At 43.6% G+C, this 15,105-nt stretch overlaps 1 protein-coding gene across 1 annotated transcript; it reads left to right on the top strand.

The window, feature by feature from the left end:
• The first annotated feature begins 2,308 nt into the window (after window positions 1-2,308).
• Window positions 2,309-10,912, top strand: LRRIQ4 (leucine rich repeats and IQ motif containing 4). The gene is made up of 5 exons (XM_054040814.1): window positions 2,309-3,412; window positions 7,152-7,325; window positions 8,210-8,348; window positions 9,362-9,558; window positions 10,772-10,912. Exons 1-5 carry the CDS (start codon window positions 2,309-2,311, stop codon window positions 10,910-10,912), a joined length of 1,755 nt encoding a protein of 584 aa, XP_053896789.1.
• The last annotated feature ends 4,193 nt before the right edge of the window (window positions 10,913-15,105 follow it).

Genomic DNA, 15,105 nt, shown 5'->3' on the forward strand with positions numbered 1-15,105 from the left:
GCCAGTTTATTTACCTGCTGACGTGGCAGGTTTGGCCGATCGCGGTCCCCACTGGCCGCGGTTTGCTATCCCGAGCCAATGGGGGTGGCGGGAAGCCGCGGCCTGCACATCGCTCGCCCGCGCCGCTTCCCGCTGCCCCCATTGGCTCGGGACGGCAAACTGCAGCCAGTGGGGATTGCGATCGGCCGAACCTGCCGCGTCAGCAGGTAAATAAATTGGCCCAGCCCGCCAGGGTGCTTACCCTGGCGAGCCGCGTGCCAAATGTTGCCAAACCCTGTTTCAGAAGAAGGTGCAAGAAACCCTACAGTAGGCAGATGAGGGATAATTTGCTCCCTAACAATTCTCCTCTTAGCCCTTAATAGTCAGAGATTGGTTTAAATCCCAAGGCATGAGATTTTATATGCCTTCCAAAACTTTTTTTTTTTTTAGCATTTACTATTATAACTCTGGATATTCTTGTTATAAGTGCCCAATTTCTTTTTGAATCATGCTAATTTCTTGGCTTCAAGGGCATCCTGTGACAATAGTTCTGCAGTCTAATTTATGGCTTGTGTGAAAAAGTATTTCCTTTTATCAGCTTTGAATTTGCTGCCTTTCAATTTCATTGGTTGTTCCCTTGTTCTTGTTTTATGAGACAGGGCGATAGACATTCTGACTCCAATTTCTCTATGCATCCGAAGAAGTGGACTGTAGCCCACGAAAGCTTATGCTCTAATAAATTTGTTAGTCTCTAAAGTGCCACAAGTACTCCTGTTCTCTATACCACTTGTTATGTTGTATATTTTTCATTCCTCTTTCCCTTTCTGCTGGTGCTTGCAAACTGCTCATCGTTGGGATTATGACATCCTTTCAGATGAGATTATGATGTAGGGGTAAATGAGTCAGCCACCAGCCTCTTGGTTTTTTCTCCTGTTGCTTTCTCTGCTGCTGGTCTTAGAACATTGACTTGTGGGATTGTGACATCCACCCCAGTAGGTTTGTGACATCGGATGCAAGTGAGCTAATCATCTCCTCTTCCTATTATTCCTCATTTTCCTTTATTCAGTAACATTCTGCAATCCTAGGATTTTAAATGCATATATACATATGATTCAAATGACACTTAAGCTTGTCCATATTGGTCAGAAACTATAGAAGTAATACGTGTCATGTAAAATGGTGATATCATTTGTAAAACTCTGCTATTATTGAATTATTATGTAATACAGTAGTGGTCAGAGGCCTCAGCTGAGATCTGGGGGCCATTGTGCTAGGGGCAGTATAATCATAAAACTATATCCAACATGATGCCTGTTACACAAAACCCATAGGACAACACGATGGTCCTGATTCAGCAAAACATTTAAACACATCCTTAGCCTTAAATGTGAGTAATCCTGTTCCTATTCAGCAAAGCACATAGGCACATGCTTTAAGTTAAGTGTTTTGCTGCCTTTGAGCCTATAAAGGCATGATGCTACTTAGGTTCATCAACTCCCACTGAAATCAAGATCATGCCCCAGTTGAGCAAAAGTTCCAAAGCAATAGCAGAATATGAAAATCGGGACACTTTAATGGTAGAAAAGATCTAATTTCCAGGAGGTATCACTGTTTGGTGCTCCAGTAAACTGGAAATTTTGAAAAAACACTGAATTTTGGGAGGAGAAATCCAAATTGATTTGTACTGAAAACATTTTAAGAATATGAGCACATCTCCTCTGCTGGTGTAAACTTTTATAGCTCAATGGAGCTATGCTGATTTACACCAAATGAGGATCTGGCCCATAAAACTTAAATTCAAGACCTCGCTTGAAATATTTCAAAACACACTGTGTAAGAACTGTTTATTCAATTTAAAATCACTTGACAATATAGGGCCATATTCTGCTCTTGGTTACTCTTGTATAATTTGCAGTAACTGCTTTAGCTTCAATGGCATTATTCCAAATTTACACTGGTATAGCTGAGAACAAAATTTGGTCCATATAATTTTATACCTAGGACTTTCTGGCTCATTGGGCTAAATTCAGTCATGATGTAAGCAGATGCATCTCTGTTGACTTCAATAGCATTTCATCCACTGAATTTGTCCCTTTGTGCCTTTACCAATACACTAAGGGCCAAAAAATGCCTTTATTTACATTATTTCAAGCTTTGGATGTCAGTGGGTAACATCAGTTTTCAGTGGTATTGGTACTGCAGCTGAAGTCAGAATCTGTCCCTAAATATTGAACTAGTTCATCCTTTTATTGTTATTTAAGTGGGTTAAAGTTGGAGTACTGCTGATTCCTTATTTTTTTCTCTTTAGAATTAAAAATAAGTAGCACAGATGGTTGAGTTTCAGCAGAGCCCTGATGCCAACGCAGTGAATGTTCATTTCTCAAGAGCAGATACCACAATTCTTGAGAAGGATAGTTTGCAGATTTTACAGGAAACACAAGTGACGAAAGAACTAGAGAAGGACGCTCTACCTGTACACGTCACAGATCGGATATTTTTTATTGATTTAGCCAATAAGCAACAGACAACTATCCCTTTACAAATCTTTGAACTGGAAGATCTGGAAGAATTGCATTTGGAAAAAAACTTAATTGAAAGCATCCCAGGAGACATCCATCATCTTAAGAAGGTGAAAGTTCTCTATCTGAATGAGAACTATATACACGACATCTGTGAAGAACTTGGGCAGCTGAAATGTCTTCAGAGCTTAGATTTAAGTAGCAATCCACTCTCTTACAGTTCGCTGCATATCATCAGCAAACTGCAGGCACTCCGTCAGCTCAGGCTCTATGATGTAAACTTGGATGAGTTCCCAGTGGAGATCTGTAAATGCCTCCATCATGTTGAGCTGCTTGGACTATCTGGCAATAATCTAAGGTATCTGCCTAAAGAAATAGTGAATCTGAGAAAACTTAAAGAGATCTACCTGCAAAAAAACAGATTTGAAAGCTTTCCCCTGGAGCTTTGTCATCTTCTTAATCTGGAAATAATAGATCTGGAACAAAATCTAGTGAGTTTTGTCCCTGAAGAGATTGTCTCTTTGACAAATTTAGTGAAACTATTTTTAGCTTTCAATAACCTGTTATCAGTCCCTGATAAATTGCATCACTGCCGGAGACTGACTGTGCTTGATTTGTCTAATAACCTCCTACGTAGGCTCCCTCCTAACTTCAAGCAGCTCACAGAAATGAACGAGCTTGGTCTGTCTGGTAACAACTTGGAAAAGTTTCCACGTCAGATTTGCCATTGGATGTCCCTTTGCCTCGTTTATTTGAAAAACACTGGCTTGCAAGTGCTACCTTCTTCCTTTACCAGATTAACCTGTATCAAGATATTAGATCTTAGTGAAAATTTCTTTGATGAATTCCCTAAAGAGATCTGTGCTATGGAAAATCTGGAAATATTGTCACTGGATGACAATCAAATATGTGAGGTATTGATTTCTTTATTTTTGGTGTGGGATTCTATATACACTTCAAATTCACTAGGCTAATATGCATCTCAAATGTAATAGTATGAGCCACTTAACTCTACAACATAAGGAGATAATAATATGTACGGTCTTTTGGGACGGGATACATCTTTTTGTTCTGTGTTTGTACAGCACTTGGCCCAATGGGGTCTTGGCCCATCACGGTTGTTCCTAGATGCTAAAATAATAAATAGTATTAATAATATTATAAGCCTGACTCCAAGGATGTGAGACTCAAGAATATATAACCCTCTAAACCGTGCAAACCCCAGCAATCCTTATGCCACACAGCACAGCCACATAGAGATGCCACTAGTTGGGACAGCAGGAAACAAAGGATTCTGTTCCTGGCTCTGCCATTGTCCAGCTGTGTAATCCTGGGCAGGTCACTTCACCTCTCTTTGCCTCAGTCTCTCAATCTCTAAAACAGAGCTGATGATACTTAGTCTCCTTTGCAAAGGGCTTTGAGATCTTTGGCTGGAAAACGCCACTGTAACTGTTGAATATTATTTTACAGGGAAGAGGTCTACCCAATGCAGAAGCCAAAATGTTTCCAACCACCCACACAATGTGACTTCCTATTGTTATTTCTCTTCTCTCTTCCCAACTTAGGGACATACCTTTTGTTGGGGTGGTCTCATCCATGTTAGTCACTGGATGGGGGTAGCTGTAGAAGCAATTTAACTTGCCTTCCCTCTCTCATTTCTCCTTCATTACAATTCAAAGCTGGTTTACCATGATTCAGTCTACCCTGCACTAGGCAATGGAGTTAGGTATCAGTAACCTGCCAGTTCCCACTGTCCCTGCTAGCCCCATTCAATAAGTGTCAATACCAAAGCTGTTCCGCAACTTAATTTTTAATCTATTCAGATATCTACAGCTCTCTCTTCTTTAACACATTTACAGGATGGCATTGAGCTATCTAAGCTATTCTAATTATTCATTGTTTTCCTTTAACACTAATGGGAGTCTTGAAATTATATCCCAAGGCATCAAGAATCCTTTCACCTCTAAGTACTCAATGACCCCAATTCGGTAATAAGGTCCTTGCAGGTACTGGGGTGCAAAGCATGAACTTCACTAAGGATGGGAGCCTAGATTTCCCAAGAATTATATGATATGGAAGAATTGTACTTCAGTGCTTTACTTGGAGGATATTTTCTTTGATGCTTGTGCAGTGTTCATTATAAGGCAGGGGTGGCCAAACTTACTGACCCTCCAAGCTGCAGACAATAATTTTCAGAAGTTTGAGAACCAGGGCCATCCCTAGCTATTCTGGGGCCCTACGCAGCCCCCAGACCTCTGTGTGTGTCGGGGGATGGACGGACTAACCCCAGGCCTCCACCTGGGTGGGGAGGGAGAGGGCAGGAAGGGACTGGCTTGTGGGGAACCATTCCCAGCACTCACCAGCGGCACGGCTGGGGCCAGGTCGCTGCACTTCCCACCACCGGTGAGTGCAGGCCCATCCCTGCTGCAGTCCTCAGGGGAGTAGGGTTGGGGCTGGGACAGAGCAGGGGTGGGAAGAGTGGGGGATGGGTGCCCCAAATTTCCTGGTGCCCTACGCAGCTGCGTACTTTATATATGGGTAGGGACAGCCCTGTTGAGAACCCAGCGGGCCTGCCAGGGATTGGGGCTTATGTCCTGTGGCAGGATGGTGGGGGTCTCAGGCTTCTGCCCTGCAGGAGGTGCCTGTCCAGGCTTAGGGCTTCTGGCCCAGGGAGGTGCCTACCAAGGCTCAGCGCTTCTTCCCTGCTCCTGTTGAAGCCCTGGCAGGTGCCTCCCACAGGGCTAAAGTCCCAAGACCCCTCTCCCCACTGGGTAGAAGCCCCTAAACCCAGACATGGGCAAACTACAGCCGTGGGCTGGACCGTCCTGCCCGGCCGGGAAGCGCAGCTGGCTCTGGCCAGGTATCGCGGCTGCGAGCTCCTGCTGCTGGTAAGGGGGCGGGGAGCTGGGGGGGTTGGGTAAGGGAGTGGGAGGTTCCGGGGACAGTCAGGGAGGAGGGGGCGGTTGGAGGGGGCAGATGTTCTGGGGGGGTGGTCAGGGGATGGGAAACAGGGAGGGGGAGTCCCAGGGGGCGGGGATGTGGATAGGGGTTGGGAGGGCAGTCAGGGGACAGGGAGCAGGGGGGATTGCATAAGGGGGTGGGATCCTGGGGGACAGTTGGGGTGGGGGGTCCTGGGAGGAGATGGTCAGGGGAGGAGGAGCAGAGGGCGGTTGGATAGGGGGTGGGAGTCCCGGGGGGGGGCTGTCAGGGGGCGGGGTGTGGATAGGGGTTGGGGCAGTCAGGGGACAAGGAGCAGGGGGGGTTGGATGGGTTGGAGGTTCTGAGGGGGGCAGTCAGGGGATGGGAAGTGGGAGGGGGCAGGGGCCAAGCTGTTTGGGGAGGCACAGCCTTCCCTACCCAGCCCTCCATACAGTTGTGCAACCCCGATGTGGCCCTCGAGTCAAAAAGTTTGCCCACCCCTGCCCTAACCCCTCAACCACACTGTGGGGCTGAAACTCTGAGCTCCCCCCACCCAGTGGAAAATGTGGGGGGATGATATGGTGGGCCCCACGAGCTGCACTTTAACTATAAAAGAACCACATGTGGCTCGCAAGCCCCAGTTTGGCCACCCCTGTTATAAGGCATTAGTACAAGCTGTTTGTGATGTGAGACACTGTTATACACTACCCAAAGGCAGCAAGGTGCTAGAATAACACATTCTTAAAGCCATTGGAGCAGATGAGTGACAGTAGCTTAATTAAAATTGCGGTTAATAAAACTGATAGTTATTATGTTTACAATGCTTGTTTCCTAATGCTGATGTGCATCACAGCCTCACTACCCCCTGTAATCAATTGCCACTGACAGGCAGATATTCAGCCAGGAAAAAAGGAACCAAAAACAAACCACTAAAAAGTGAAAAGCTAGACATGGTAACCTGCTTTGAATAGTAGAGATTAGATGCTAAAAGGGCCTCGTTCTATTTATACCTATCTTTTTCTGAAGTAACGGTCTGATAATTGCATTTGCCCAGGATCAAAAAATGTGACATACTATTTGAAACAGAGCAGGAGGCAAGTTTACAATGGATGTACAAGTTGTTAATGCTTTTAGAACCAGTATCTTATGCCAGCCTAGGGGACAATGATACAGCTGAAACCTGTCAATATATGAACAGTAATGGGTGTCTTCCTCTTAGGGCATCAAACACATTTCCCTTTTGTGATATAATGCAGTCCTCCCCATCTTCTGCCAGGAGATCGTGATTTATTTTGTTTTTTTTCCCCCCTTGAAGGCGACATTTGTGGAAGTGGTAATATATGCAAATGACCCAATTTAATTTATGTACATTTATGTAAAGTATTTTATAATGCACAGATACTATCAGAGGGATTGGGAAGCACAGGAGCACCTGTTACATTTCATTCTCCTGGCAGCCACTTCTGGAAGGAACATATATGCTAAGAATTAGCCTAATTCAGATAAAGTTTACACAGAGACACCTTTCAGTAAGGGAATATAGCAGGGAAACGTTGCAAAAATTTCAATCATAATGTGGCAATATCATAGAATGTGGCCAGCATGATATTCTTCATTGATCCGTAGTAATGTGACAGAGTATTTCCCAGAACAGCAAACAGCAAGCAACAAGACATAGCTATTTAACGGATATAAATGTATTTTTTTTAAATGTATGTTTTGGAACACGCCTAGATACCTCCAGAGGTGACGGGACTCTCTAACTTAAAATGCCTTGGTCTGACTGGAAACAGATTCAGTGTCTTTCCAGAAGAAGTCTTTCTCCTTCAGTCATTAGAGAAATTATATCTGGGACAAGATAAAGGGATCAAATTCATGACTCTTCCAAGAGACATCAGCAAACTGCAGGTAGGAAAAAGAGCAGGGAGAGGAGCTCAGTCTAACTCTGCCTGGTACCACAAAGAAGCACAGAAGAACTAAGCTGTTTGAAGAGAATGAATCCCAATTCTGCAGGCCTGCCACAAATGCACCTTCCATGGACAATGGGATTTGGTGCGCAGGGCCTGTCAACAGCAGGTGCTGAGCACACTAAAGTTCCATTTAATTCAATGGGACACAACACCTTGCAGAATTGGACCCACTGAGGTCTGGCAGGATTGGGTAAAACATTTGTAACAAACAGGTCTTGTTAAAGTTGATGGACCCAAAACTTAGATATCTCTATATTATATATAACCTATTTCACATAGATTCTCTCTATTATTTCCATCTCCCTATGTGGAATAGATTATGTATGTATATCTTTCTGATCCCATAAAACGTGTGGGGCCTCTACACCAGGGCTGTAGCATTGTTAAACCCCTGTTTTACTGGGTGATCAATCACCACCAAGCCCTAGGCAATAAGCCACTTTACAATTGCTGATGGAATTCATGTTTTCCCTTCTCGCTGCCTGTCTACAGAGCAGTTGCTATACCTTTCAAGAGGTTGCTAGCACGCAGGAGTGACAGAAGGACCACATAGTGCATGTGCATGACTATGAACCAAGGGAAAGGAAGTAAATCCTCAAGCCTTGATAGGTCATGCTGCACTTTAAGGAGATGCTCAAACACTGCTGGATAAATTTATCCAGTTATATCACACTCATTACCATAGTATCTGAGCACCTAACAATGCTATCACCCCAGTCGTATGTTTTGCATTTGCCAGTGTTCAGTTGTGCATTGTTCAGTGATCTACCTAAGGAAACAAATCCTTTTTTAAAATAGAAAATCATGCACATTTTTTTCCAGAATCTGAAAGAGCTGTACCTAGAGAACAATTGTCTGGAGTACCTGCCACCTTCCATAGGCTTGCTGAGCAACTTAGAAATAGTTGACTGTCACAACAACCTCCTTAAAGAACTCCCAGACTCCATATGTCAAGTACAAGGTGAAAAAACATCCTATGCATTTGTGTCTGTAAGAGCACAGATTTAAGCAGGGATTTCAGAGTTCAAAAATCTTCCTCTTCTCACCCAGACACCTTTCCTGGTCCAAATGAGACACTAGGTTGAGTAATCTGTATTATTAAAAGTTCTTATTGTCTGATGATCTGTTGAAGACTTTCCCTACTGAATAGATTCAGATGCAATATACACCCCGGGAAAGTTAATGATCTGCAGATATAAGTGGCATTGTTTTTTTAAATTGGTCAATTGATGACAAAGTAGAACAATTAACAATTCTTGCAGCTTTCTTACCAAGATAGCATTTAGCTGCTTGACAAAACTCCCCTGAGTCCGAGGCACAGATGCAGTGTGTAGGTGGTGTTTATGTAACCCACACCCACTCAATGTGGCCTTCTCTCCTCCCCTAGTGGTGGTTGGGCCACAAATAGAGGTCAATAAGCCTGATTCAGCCTTGGCTAACAGACTGGTGTCTTTTAAGCTTAGAGGATCATACTTTAAGATCCCCAGCTCCCAAGTCTATTTCTCATTGCCAGCGACCCACCTCAGGGTGTGGCATATCATTTAGGAAATGAAGCTCTGTTGAGTGCTTCACCCTAGTTCCTATTTTGGGGGGGGAAGCAATTTTGTATTCTTGCACTTACCTTGAGCCTAAGCCTAAAAACTCATAACTCAGGGCCGTGGAAGTAGAAAGGCACAACAGCAGTAATACCCTTCTTGTTGATATTTTTGTAAAAAACAAACAAACTTTGATCATGCCATTAAAACAAACATGTTGGTGTTATTGAAATCCTGTGAAAAAAATCTCTCCAAGTTTGGGAACTAGGCCCTTTATACTATAGATGAAACAACCTATTGATGTGCTGGGAAATATTTATATACACAGAGTAAATATTTCACACTCCAGCAATACATTGTTTTATTGTAAGCACACCCAGGGAACTCTCCAGATTATTATTAGTCTGTGCATTGCAGTTTTGCGATTTTATTTGTTCAGGTTTGCAAAGATTGCTTGTTCAGAACAATCAGTTGTTCCAACTCCCAGAAAACTTGGACAGTCTTCAGAAGCTGCAGCTTGTCTTGCTGGATGGGAACCCTATGACAGACCCTCCAATTGAGGTGTGCAGCCAGGGGAACTTGGCTATCTGGGAGTATTTACGGGAAAAGAGGCATCAAAAGGCCAAGGCTACAAAGGTACAAGGCATAAGAGATCTACTACACTGCACAAACTGCATTAATAATCCAGTGTTTTACACAACATTGTACAGGGCATGCTATGCAAGGTCCTGAAGTATCTTAAAAATTCTGTGTCAGCTCTGATGGGGCAGTAAAGCAGCAAATACCTCCTCGTGTGCTATGGAGTCTCTATCTCATTGCCAATGGGGAATGTGGGCTTGGTAGGGGAATGACTACTACACTATGCAGATCCATTAAGCCAAATCCTTGCTTGGGGAAGAAGCTATAAACTGCCTCCTTTAGTCCCAAGACTGTAGAACCTGGGGGCACAGGGATTCAGCTTGGAACGGCCCTAGACCAGTGATACTCAGACTGAGGCTCAAGAGTCGCAAGTGGCTCTTTAGTGTGTCTCCTGCAGCTCTTTGTAGCACATATTAAAACACTGATAATTAACAACCAATCAGGATGCTTAACCAATTGTAGAATACTTAGTTGTTTTGCTGTGAGATTCTAATTATATAATATAAAAGAGAAAAAGGAAACACTGAATTACTGTGGCTCTTTTGGGTAATAGTGATTGCTAATTTGGCTCCTGAACCACTGAGGTTTGAGTATCACTGCCCTAGATGGTTATTAGAAGCTCAATCTACAGCACCAGTAGGCAATAGAGTCATTTTGCTCAAAAGATGGGGATGAGGAACAAGGGGCAGGTCCTCAGTCCCTGAATCTCCTGTATTTCAAATTCTTCCCTTCCCCCAGTTATTGTCTTATTTCTACACATTGCTACCCAACATCTGAAAGGAAACAACTTCCCTTTCATTGGGCCCAACGTAGGACCATTAGCTAGGTCCAAATTGACTGTGGGTACATGGGGTAACGTAACAGCCAAATAGTGACATTTAAAGTTGGGAAGATGACTTCTCTTCACTTGAAGCCCTTGCCTTGACCAAAGAGTTGAGAGAATAACAATGAGAGTGTTCCCTCCCTTAGAGAAATTTTAGTTTAATTTTAAAATAGTTCATGGAAATAATCTGAAAAATATAATTTAGTTGGTTGGCAGGTCCTCTTACTTTAAATTAATTTAGTCTAATCATGAATTTAACCCCAGTTTACTCCAGCAGACCCCAATGCATTCAGCTTTTTGCATCAATACTAGCTGACAGTGCTCAAGTCAATTGTTTGAAGTCACCCTCTTCTCTAGGTAACAATATTGTTCCATCCTCTCTTTCAGATCCAGGCTTGGTGGCGTGGGCAGATGGTGCGGAAGGGGCTTGGAATTTTTGCTGAGCTTCAAAAACTGTTAAAGAAAGGAAAGAAAGATAAGAAGGGGAAAGAAAAGCCTGGCAAAGGTGCAAAGGGCAAAAAGAAGTAATTCTGTATATGATTTGTACATCAAACTGTTTAGAACTCTTGTACATTGGGAGAGCAGATATTTTCTTGCTTCTCCCTGCAAGGGATAATGAATACTAAAATTTCCAGAACATTGAACATTACAATTAAAAAATAACTTAGGTGTTTTATGGCCAGTTTTGTGCATGTGTCAAAATTACTCTAGTTAAATGAGGTTAGATGGTAAAATAATTTATATGATTGCAAAGCACAAGGGCAATTGATTAACTGGAAGTGAATTGTATCTGTATAGCTCTGTGCTGACTACATTCTTTAGAATTTATGTCTTTTGTAATGAGAATGATCTTACAGTGATTTAGTGTTTTCATAACATCCCTACTGGGTCAGGCCAATGGTCTATCTAACCCCGTATCCCGTCTTCTGACAGTGGCCAATGCCAGGTTCCTCAGAGGGAATGAACAGAACAGGCAATCACAGTCTACTCCCAGCTTCTGGCAAACAGAGGCTAGGGAAACCCAGAGCATGGGGTTGCATCCCTGCCCATCTTGGCTAATAGCTATTGATGGACCTATCCTCCAGGAATTTATCTAGTTGCCCTTTTTTTTTTTTTTAACCCTATTATAGTTTTGCCTTCACAGCATCCCCTGGCAAAGAGTTCCACAGGTTGACTATGCGTTGTGTGAAGTAGGACTTCCTTTTGTTTTACACCTGCTATTAATTGTATTGGGTGACCCCTCGTCCAGCTGCACTACTATAGAGTTTTAAATGTACGTATACCATTAGACAGCACTTTGCCTACCACTGAGGAGCAGCCACCTCTGGGGAAAAATACAACAACTGTAGCACTAAACAGAGCAATACTACACAAGAATTTAATGAGAAGTGGTGACTGCCTCACTCAGCAATACAAGAGGAATGTTAGGTGAAATATAATTATTCCCACCAGAACATCTTGATTACTATCCTATTCTTATAGGAAAGTCCAAAATTTCTAGATTTTTGCAAAAATGTCCCTTTTTAATGGAAAATTTTGAGTAGGGCTAGTCACAGCATTTAATAACTGCAAATTGTCAGGTCCTCAGATTTACGTGTAGTCCCAAAAACAATTCATGCAATGTCTTCGTATAAAAGGCTTATTTGCAACACAGTGAATTTGCAAACTACAAAATGGTACTGTGATTTCTGGGTTTCACATATTAATGTGCCCCTGCTCATATAGAGCAATTTATGGATGTTTCTTGTGTGTTAGTATAACCTATTTACACAGCACTGCACATTTACAAAAGAGCACTCCACAAACAGAGGGCCATACTCTGAATCACTGCCTGATGTTGACTTCGTACTGCTCAAGCAATGCCTCCTTCCCTTGACTTCACTGAGAGATTTACCTCCAAACTGAGAGGTAGGCTGTGACTAGCCCATATGCTGCTTCACAGAGCATGAGTGGGTGGAAGCACTTGGGCAGTCTGTGTGAGGGGGAGGCAAAAATTGCAGTCCCGCTCCCTCCCAGCATGTACTAGAGGTGGGGAGAAGGTAGGGCGCTGGCCCTTCCCCATTGGCTCACACAACGGAGGGGTAGGATAGGGTCACCATATTTCAGGTTCCCCAAAATAGAACACTACTAAGGGGGGAGCTGGAGGGATGTGTGTACTGGGGGTGCTGGACAGGGTACCCGGAGCCTCACTCTCAAGGTGAGGGGCAGTGTCACTCCCTGTCACGGTGACAGAGCAGCTGGCACAGGCCCAGGAGGCAGTACCTCCCTGTGGGCCTCTCCCCCGAGCCAGAGCTGGGAGCCAGGGCTTGGGCAGGTAGGATTCAGCAGCTGTGGGAAGGGAAGGGACCAATTGGGGCCAAGAGACAGTGCTTTCTGAGTTGTAACAGCTGCGCCGCAAAAATCCAGGACATTGCCTCTTATTTGAAAAATCTGCCCAGGCTGAGGATCAAAAAAAGAGTCCCGTCTGGGAAAACCCAGAAGTATGGTAACTCTAGATATGCAATACTCTCAGAAGGGATGTAGAAGCATGGGCAAATCAGATAGAATGCTTCCATCCTGGAGCTTTCTGTGCAGAGCTGGGCCTACATTCAACAAATAAAGATTTGGTCAATAGATTGTTGACCTTCAAGACTCCCTGCAAAAGCCATCTATTTAATAGGCCTTCTGATGAAAGCAGGGGCCAGGGCACTTTGGGTGGAATGGGATGGAGTTTTGCTGCTGTTTGAGTTGGCATGCAAATACTTCCATTGTATTGGGTTACTAGGTGATATTTTAATGGATTGGGGACATAATTGCTGTTAAGGCCCCTAGAACTCATACAAAGGGGTTTTGGGGTAAGATTTTTTTTTTTAAACCAGAAGAACAAATAAATAAGGCATGTTTCTGACCCTTGAAAACCTTGCAGACTAAATAAAACAAGACATAACACAAGACAATAATTCAAGTTAGGGAGGGTACAGGACTGATTGAAGAGGGTGTTGCTGGAAGGGTGGGGGGAGATTTGAAGGAAATCTAGGACATTTGGCAGATGTGAATAGAGACAGGAAGTTACTGTAATCAAAGGAAGAGACAACCTGCATATGGACAAGGGTTTTCACATTGAGGACAATCATAAGAAGCTGGGGGTTTGGAGACATCAGAAAAAATATTCATCAGGTCTTGACTACTTGCTATGGGGTGTAGCAAAGGAGAGAGGTGTTTCAGTAGATCATGGTAATGTTATCTCAGTTTGGATGCTACATAAAGTGTGTGTTAAAACTAATGTTGGAATGTTTTCAGTGCCTTCATATTAGAAGTAAGATTCTCCTGGCATGATATTTATTGCTAGAAATGGACACATTGACAGCACAGGCTTCAAGTAGTAAGGGTTAGTCCTGAGTGGAACAGAAACTGGTGCTCTTTGCTTCTTTTTAATGTTTGCATTATCAGAGTTCCGTGCTCACCTTTACAGAATTTCTCTTCCTAAAACAACTGATTACAAACTATAACTTTTTTATGCCACGTCTGACCAAACATACAATTTGATCTCGGTTTTGCCTCCTGGGGATAGTAAAGTGCATTTTTACAATCAAGCTGTGACTAGAACAAGGAAGTTCAGAGATGTCCAAATGAAATCATAGTAAACAGTGTAGTAATTCAGTATGGGAAGGGTAAACAAAGCAGCAGTATATTTGGCAGTTACACATATTGACCAGCCAGAAAAGAGGATTTTCCTCTACAGAAATTAATGCCCACAGTATAGCTGGTGCTGAAAGCTGCCAAAGAATCTTCAAAATACTAAACTCCTGCACAGAAGAGATTTCCAGCAGAGGCTCCTTCCTGAGTTAAGTGACTTGGGCTGAGACTGAGCCTAGTGTGTCTTTGCCACTGGGAAAGGTTTCTGCATGGAGGCTCAGGGCTAATTGAGCAGTACTTTATTACTCACTCTGTCCCCTGATTCCAATAGGACTCCTCACTAAGAGGGCAGCTTCTGATACTACCACTTAGTAAATGTACCTTACTTTACAAATAATCCCATTAAAGTCAATGGGGCATCTCGTGGATTAAGACGCTATTCAACATGAGTACGTTTTAGAGTCTGGCCCTTTTTAAGGCAGCAATTAACATGAGCGAGGGTGGGTGAATCTGGCCTTATCAAACAAAACAACAAAAGGGTTACTGAACATTCTAGTCAGCTCCTTAGTTTAGTGGGTCAGATGTGCTGAGCTCAAGACTGGGCACCAGGAAATCCTAAACTCTCTTTCTGATTATTCTGCCCTGTCTTGCTGTATGGCCTAGAGTAAAGCACTCAATTTCTTTGTGTTGATTTTCTCCATCTGCCAAGCAGAAAGAATAATAATACTAACAGTACCTACTTCACAGGGACATTGTGAGAATGTGATGGGAGGCTTGTGCTGCATATCAAACATGGGCCTGAGCCAGGACCCAGAGGCAGGAGCAGCAGAAGCTCCCTAAAAGTGGGGGCCCACTGGCATCCTTCCCCCAAACCCCTCACCACCACTCTTCCCCAGACACCCTATCCCTCTTCACCCATCACTCACCTACCAGCCATGGCCCCTCATCCCAGCACCCCTGCTCAGAGAAGTCACTAGAAGGACCGTCACAAGGGGTGCTCTACTCACCACAGGATGGCACCTCCTGCTGGCAGTTAGCTCCAGCTGGTTCAGCAACCCCTTTCTTCTCTTCCCACATGCCACTCTCCTTCCACTCCACAGACTTAC

Source organism: Malaclemys terrapin, chromosome 9 (genome assembly GCF_027887155.1).
Source record: "Malaclemys terrapin pileata isolate rMalTer1 chromosome 9, rMalTer1.hap1, whole genome shotgun sequence".
NCBI classification, from domain to species: Eukaryota; Metazoa; Chordata; order Testudines; family Emydidae; genus Malaclemys; species Malaclemys terrapin.

What these genes read in the sequence shown, in the direction of transcription:
- LRRIQ4 (XM_054040814.1), top strand. Translation starts at nt 2,309, where the DNA reads ATGGTTGAGTTTCAGCAGAGCCCTGATGCCAACGCAGTGAATGTTCAT. An exon ending in ATGACAATCAAATATGTGAG is followed by an intron (nt 3,413 to 7,151) that starts GTATTGATTTCT and finishes GAACACGCCTAG; the next exon opens with ATACCTCCAGAGGTGACGGG. An exon ending in AAAAGGCCAAGGCTACAAAG is followed by an intron (nt 9,559 to 10,771) that starts GTACAAGGCATA and finishes CCTCTCTTTCAG; the next exon opens with ATCCAGGCTTGGTGGCGTGG.